Consider the following 7688-nt stretch of genomic DNA (forward strand, 5'->3'; position numbering starts at 1 on the left):
TAATCAAAAGGCTACCACAGCCAGACTGTTTGCTCTTTAGGATTTCTAAGATATTGCTCAATCCTGTACCCTAGTTTACCCTACCCCTTGTAATCAATAAAGTTCTCCTTTTTGACTGGTGTGGGAGACTTATTGAGGGGTGGGTCTAAATTATGCCTAAGAGACCCTTTAGGTCTGCGGACTAGGGGAGACTTTCCTTTTTGCCCCCGGACTTGGGGAAGTACCCCAAGTGCCTGTATTGGGTCGAGTACCCGTAGGACTATTAGGCCTGTGTTTCCCCAAGGATACAGGGCCGAGACAGTCCACTCTCGGGGTGGTGGCGGCACGTTACCCCCAGACTAGTGAGTGTGCTCCGGGAGAGGGGTCGGCCAGACATAAGGCGCCCCTAGGGAGGCATTCGGAGCCTGGAAGGTGGTTGGGCGCAGGGAGGTCGGCAGCTCAACGCAGGAGCGCTCCCTACTGGCCCGCCTCACGTGGTGGAAATAGTGGTGGGATACGAATACCCAGCCGTTTTCCTGAGGTGGAATCTCTGCACCCGCCACACATCCCAGGTTACAAAGCATATGGGACTTTCTCACATAGCACACACCCTCAAATGAGATGCATACCTTTGTGTCAGCACCTTAATTACTTCTGTAATCTCCTGAAAGTAAGAATATTTATTCTCAAAATAGACTTTATCATATAATTGTACTTGCTTAATGCATTGAAACAGACTTTGGGATTTAGATATTAACTGTTCCAGTAATGTAACAGATCAAAAAAGAAAGTGGCCATGTTTTCAGCTTAAAACGACATCTTCCTCCACAGTACATCACACCATGTTACTCACAAGTAATAAGTCCATGGTATTGAGCCTGCATAGTTCCCGATTAATACTGGGAGTGTTTGTGTGGAGCAGAGCAGCTATCAGTCGAGCTCCATGAAGGCGAGCATTCCCCAGTGGCTCCTCCAAGACACCAATAGTAGTTAGGATTGATGTTTTCTACCACAAACAGAAGAGGAAACAGATGTTAGATCCATCTGAACACAGGTCAAAATGGCCTTACTGAACATGGCGTTTAGTCTGATGTTATCTGGCCAGTTCACCTCCTCACGTGAATCGCTTCTAAAAAGGCAACTATTTGATTACTTAAACCACACTCCCTTTCTGGCCTGGAGCTAGACAGTAAATGAAGTAAGGAGCCGTTTAAAAGGTAGCAAAAAACTTGGGACAGTGTTTTTATACCTGATTTCTCAAATACAGTCAAAGAGGTATAAATAAGAACTTAATTTTAAAAGGGCTCATGAAAGACACAAATTCTGTCTTTCATATAGTGTGGCCGTCAGATAAGATACCTCTCTCTCAGGACTAAGAGTACACATGTGTAAAGCAAGGACCACCCACAAATTCCAACACTGAAACATCCAGTTTCTCATGGTGCAAGCCTCCAAACTCCAGTCACGACAGATCACCCTATCATTTCCTACTCAAACCCAGTGCCTCAAGTACCATCTCCCCCTGCTTTGTTCCTAGGTGTCTGAAGTGCCAACCTCAACTCTGAATCCCCTTCTAAGAATTCAAATCAGATCTCAATTTATTGTAAGGAGTCTGTTTCATTACACAATACTTTCAGGTGAAGAAAACTGGAAACCTCCAGGAAGGAAGTGATGTTACACAGAAAGGGAAGGAAACCTCAAATGCTAATCATTAGCCGCTTAGCATCTAGAAAGGCTGAAATGCTTTACCTTGGGGGGATTGAGGAGAAGCTGGTGGAAATCCTTTAGCCGTGGTTCAATACCATGTAAAACGCTGCTATTGACAGTGTAAGACCTTTCAAATCCCTGAGAGAACGAGTCCATCAATCCTTCTACCCTGCAAAGAGAAAGAAGAAATATAATAGTTGAAGCCTGGATAAAACATGAAACCCCAGTCTGTCCCAGCCCCACTGCCTGTCCTCATAATTCCCTCTTCAAATTCGCAGCTCTTCTTCAAGAGAGATTATTTACAGCTGACTAAAGTTTAGACTAAGGTGTAAATACAAACCTATAAAGCAGATGGAGCAGGATGATACAGAGTAAGCTGTTTACTCTGCATGGCGAAGGCAGCAAGGAAAAGGATAAAGATGCATCCTTCTGTTTAGCACCTCACAAATAAATATTTGGGCATTCAGATGTGTCTAGAAGTGTTACATGTACGCACTGGTGGAAGGTTTGTTATAATTTTTAACAGGCATTCACAAACATTGATGTAAATATTCTAGGTGATAAAAATAAGCAGCAGATGTCTGTGGATACTCGTGCACCCATCTCTCTTCCTAGTACGGAGCAGGAACATGCATCAGTACAACTGTTAGGCCTGTCCTTTCCAACAACAGTGATGGATCAGAGTAAATGATCAAGAGCAAGTGCAACCGCATGTTAAGTCATCAGTGGCTGTGTCTACATGAGATGCCTTACTACACAGATGCCTTACTACACAGTTGATTAGTCTACTGCACAGTAAAGTGTCACTGTCCACATATGCAGGCACTTACTGCACAGTAAAATAGTTTACTGAGTGGTAAATATACAGCACAATAAAGCCAAATAGCATTAATTGCAAGTGTAGATGCACCTAGTGATTGCTGGAGAGTGAACAAACAATTCCAATACCACTAAATGGAGCGCTAAACACCAGCTTGACAGCATCAGGCCTAGGCTTTCTGCAATATTTAAAGACTGACTAATTTACTTCCATGGACCTCATCAGCAAAGTATCTGAGGGTCCAAGAACTTGTCCTGAATACACACTTCATGTATAGAAAGCACAATCCTCATTTTATAGTTGGGGAAGTGACCAAGGAGAAATAAGGTGAATCCAAGTTCCCCACAAGAAGTAGGGAAAGGATTCCAGATCCTGCCCTTACAACCTCACCTAAAGGCTTTATAAACCTTAAGTTTTTTCCGCCTCCTCCCAAACAGACTGGAAGAAGCCTCAGTTGAACTGGTCCCCATTTACTGTTTGGAGTGTTACTGGTGGCAACGGCGAGACCCTGACACTGCTTGACATTAAGTCTCTGCTTTAATGCAATGCAATTAATTCTGAATAATGCATTGAATCCACTCCAAAATTTCAGGGAATGTTCTAAGCTACAGTCATCCCAACTTGACCACCTGCGTGGTGGTAGCAGAAGGAGGACTTGTATGAAATGGAGGGGGGGTGTCCCTGCTTGTGCAGTGGTGATGCAATAGGAAGTTCACCCACACACTGGTACCTGCAGGGGGGCTGCACTTGGTGGGGGTCCCACGGAGCCCGCACGGCCCCCATGGAGCCTGCACAGTATTTAGTCCAGGGCTCGCAACTTCAGCAGTGCATGGCCACTGGCCACACTGAAGTTGGACAGCCCTATTGTAAGCATTAACAGGCTGAAGTCTATTGATTTGGGCAAAAGTATGAAAAACCAAACAGGAAGGTAGGGGGAGAAGAGAGTCTGGGCTGGGAGATTTTTCTGCGGATGAAAGGGCCAACTGACAGCAGAAATTAACAGCATAGTTAATTAACAGCACAGTATTATGACCCCATTTCCAGTACTGCCCATATCCCATAACCTACAGCTCTGAATGGGAAAAAAGAGAGGTTAGGACAGTGGGGGGACACAGGGAGGCATGTGGCAAGAGAATGAACCCAGAGCCCCTAGCACAGAGAAAGCTTTGCACGCAGGGTAAGGGGAAGGGTGTCACACAGAGCTCCCGACATGGAAGAAAGGCAGAATGTGAGGGTACGCAGCTCCTGGCAACAGAGATAATGAGGGACCCTTCTATGGGGGAAGAGGGATGTGGAGAGCCCCTGGCACGAAGGGTGGGATTTCAGCAGGTCCCTGAGATAGATGGAGATGGGAAAAAGACGCAGATGAAGCTTGTGGGAGGAAAGGAGAGAAGCAAGGAGCTCCTGCTCTGTCCCTACAGGAGCAACAACATGCACTATTAGCAGTCTGCCGGTCACGCTGTCGTAAGCATTCTTCCTCTTCAGCCTACTACGTGCAACTGCCGGGCAGAACCCATGGGAGCCCTGGCCCTCTCAAATCAGTGCAGGCCCTGGCTGCGTAGCATTTGGAGAATTTCTGTTCTGGACACAGTTCGGACTGGGCTGGGCCAATGCTCCTGCTGGGACTTGAACTTGGATGTTCCTGGCTAGAGGCTGTTGCCCCTCTGCTCAGGGTCAGGTTGATCACTGCATTTGGAGTGAGGAAGGAATTCTGGGCCCAGACTGGGGGGTTTGCCTTTCTCTACAGCAGGGGCACAGTCTCTTCCTGGTATTTCTGGAGCATATATGAACACCCCTTGCAGCAGCAGGAAGCTGGCTGCCATGGTCCTCCTGCTTTCTCTGAGGCAGGTTCGGGTGTGATGTCTGCTGTGGTCTCAGGGTTGATGGTAGTTTTACAGAGAGGTTAGATTGTGGATTTGTCTGGGATGACATGAACAAAGCTGATTCTGCCTCAGGCAGGGGTTGGACTAGATACGACCTCCAGAGCTCCCTTCCAGCCTCACTGCTCTAGGACTCTATGGCCATGTCCAGACAAGCACAGACATGTGGTATGCGGCGTTGCAGATCTGTCTGCAGCGCCCCACACCGCACATGCAGGCATTCCCCATGCTGCTACTTTGTGGAGATCCCAAGGTCAAAAAAACCCACACCAAAAAAAGTAGGGCAGCGCATGTGACAGCAGCGCGCACTGCTCAAAAACAGAGGCTGGCAAGCCGAAGCCATGCTCCAAATGTCAGCCAGGCTCCCTGCTGCAGGAGTTCCATGGCTACAGCTCCCAGAGGCCCCCAGGTAAGGCTGTTAGGGCCACGTACCATGTGCCAGAGTGGCTGTGGCATGGGCATTTCCTGGGGACAGGCAAGAGTGGCACAAGGTATGCCACTGCTACTTGTCCCTGGGGAAACGCACAAACCCGCTCGTCTGCACACGGCCTATGATTTTCCCTTCGCTGACTGCCCACCCTACTTTCTTCCCTCTCCCCATCTTCAGATAGCCCCAGTCTCCCAGTCCTGCCTTATTACCCTTGCACTCCCAAACGCAACTCTCTTGCTTCTACTTATCCTTCCTTTCTGGTCGTTCTTCCCCCCTTGCAAAATAAAGGAATACATTTTAAAAAACAGAGAACTGGAACTAAAGAGCCACCAGCCCACTACCACCTGGAGTGGGTGTGATATACCCCTGCCCCCACCTTCCTGCCTGGACTCGGACTCCAATCTCTTTGGTTCAAGGACAATGTCTCCCTTCTGTGTCTATGTCCTGGCATTTAGCAGAGTGGCCCTGATCTCAACTGGCTGTCTTTAAGTACAACCATTACATTTAAAGCAGCTTTTCCAGCTGCATCTATTTTTGCAACCCCTAAAAATGTTTTGGGAGCTGCCTCTCTCAAAAACAAACACACCAAACCCCCTCCAAAACCCCCACAAAGTCAAACCAGATTACCAGCATTGAGTGTTTCCCGCCGAGAGGGGTTCACCTACCCAGAGCGCCTTGTCTCCAGTAACGTTAATAAAATCTGAGTTCCATTCACTATACAGTTTTCAGCCTGGTCTCCATCAAACATGTTCTTCAAGAGCTGCTCCACGCATTCCTGCCTGTTAAATGACACATGGAGGTTAACAGCATTAGGGATAGAGATATTCTGCAATTTTTTTAGTTTTACAAACAGAGGCCATCCTAATTCAAACCAGAAATAAGACGGAAATTTCCAAAGTGATGGTAACTGACCACTGGAACAGATCCACAGGGGAGACAGTACACTCTCTGTCTCTTAAAAACTGAACTGAGATTGGATGTCTCCCTGAAATCATGGGCTATACACAGGAACCTTGTGCTAGAGATCACACTAGATAACTACAGTGGCTCCTTCCAGCTTTAAGATCTATAGTGCAGTTTTAATTCTCAAAAAGGGGTTTAAAGACTCAAGACTCAAGTAAAACTAACCCCAAAAGCAGACAGGCAGTACCTCACCTTTCTACTGCATGGTACATCTGGAGGCCTCTTGCCTCTTGCTGAAGTTTACTATGTACCATTAATAAGAGGCAGCAGCGATACAACATTATAGTGTGGCCAGGTGCCATCAGCCCCTCATCCATGACAATCTCGGTGCAATCCCCACTTCCAAATATCCATGTACAGTTGTTTCCAAAGTGGCTTCTAGTAGCATAACTAGAAGGGGGCAAATGGGGCACAAGCCCCAGGCACTGACTAAGGGGCTACCAGAACAGACTCAGAGGGGGCACGTCTCTCACCATACCACTTGGTAAAGGGGCCAGAAGCTGACTGTTTCCTAACAGCCCAGATAGTTGCTCAGGTGTTGGACGTATCGGTACAGCCAGCAGAATTCACTGGCTACATCACTTGGCAGAGAGAGGCTGGGGCAAGCAGGTCCATTAACCCCTGGGTGCTGGGTGCTGGCTGCGTTGTCACCTGTCCCCATAGCAATGGCTATTCCTGGCAATGGGTAAAGGCTGGCCACGGGTGTAAATGTTAGCAGTTCCACCTCTGGGCTTCTGCAGACATGTCTGGAATAGTCTTTCAAAACCCAATACAAATCAAGCCCTTTTTTCACACATCTGGCTAATGCACCCATTTGACTAAAGCAGCACACATCTGGCTAAAGCGGCACTGGCTAAAGTACCCATCTAACTAAAGCAGCACTTTCCAAGTCTACGGATTTGCTAGCACCTAGCTGTTTCCACAGGGTTTCAAAAAGCTCGTTTATGTCCAAGTGCATAAAATGTAGTATACTGTAACAAAAAGATAAGATTAATGAACAGCGTCGACAACAGCTTTTTATTGATCTTCTTTGTCACTTCACTTAAGACGAGCACAAGAGGGCACTCAATCAGACGAGCTGCTTTACAGTAAAACTGAAACCTCTTTTATTACAGTGTGAGCCTAACTGTGGAACTTGCTGCTCTAAGTACTCTGGTGAAGGGTAGGGTCCTGAGAAAGGATTACACATTTATTCTCTGATCACAATCATGGCTCTATGGTTCCACCGCTCACTGGTTATTAAATTCTGATTTGCCCCACAAAAATATATATCCAAAAGACCAAAGGACACCAAATAACTGAAGAGAGGAAGCACTGGCTGAGAAAAGCAACCAGATAAATGAGCAATACTTGGAGATCTATGGAAAGATGCAATTAGTACAGAAAGAGCCGTCTCAATCAAATTATTTTTCTGTTTGTGCTGTGAAATTTGTTCACTTCTGGAAGGTTTTCTGAGCTTAATGAATATGCATTTTTCATCACTTTTGGTCTTTTCAGCTGTGTTACAGGAAGAGCTAAAAGACATCTGTGACATCTAGCAGGTGAAAGAAGTAGAATGGAAAATAAGAAGTGTTCTGCCATTTTTTCCAAGGCTGCACTGCCCTGACATCTAACCCTGCAATTCAAACAGTGATGTGCTATTCACACAAACAGCTAGTCTGATTGACCTTCAATTTCCTTTTTAAACATTTAATAATGATTCTGTCAGATCCTCTTTCATTTCCTTTCTTTCTTCTCTTTTTATAATAGCCCCTGACATAACTTTCCTGAACTGTATGTTTCCAGGACTGAGAAGTAATTGGATAGCAGCCTTCAACTCCCTGCATGGCAGGTGCAAAAAGGATGGAGCTAGACTGTTCTCAGTGGGGGCAGATGACAGGACATGGAGCAATGGGCTCAAGTTGCAGCA

The 7688-nt window shown here is 46.4% G+C and overlaps 1 protein-coding gene across 3 annotated transcripts in view; it reads right to left on the bottom strand.

Moving 5' to 3' along the window:
- Nucleotides 1–7688, bottom strand: part of PPP6R2 (protein phosphatase 6 regulatory subunit 2) — a 137370-nt gene that overhangs the window by 61663 nt on the left and 68019 nt on the right. For all 3 annotated transcript variants that reach the window (XM_019509708.1, XM_019509706.1, XM_019509707.1), the window contains exons 7-9: nt 5482–5595; nt 1729–1855; nt 833–985 (exon numbers count right to left, since the gene is read on the bottom strand). In XM_019509708.1, the coding sequence (XP_019365253.1) occupies nt 833–985; nt 1729–1855; nt 5482–5595 (394 nt within the window). The remainder of the gene's footprint in view (nt 1–832; nt 986–1728; nt 1856–5481; nt 5596–7688) is intronic.

Source organism: Gavialis gangeticus, unplaced genomic scaffold (genome assembly GCF_001723915.1).
Source record: "Gavialis gangeticus isolate Ggan-Ray unplaced genomic scaffold, GavGan_comp1, whole genome shotgun sequence".
NCBI lineage: Eukaryota > Metazoa > Chordata > Crocodylia > Gavialidae > Gavialis > Gavialis gangeticus.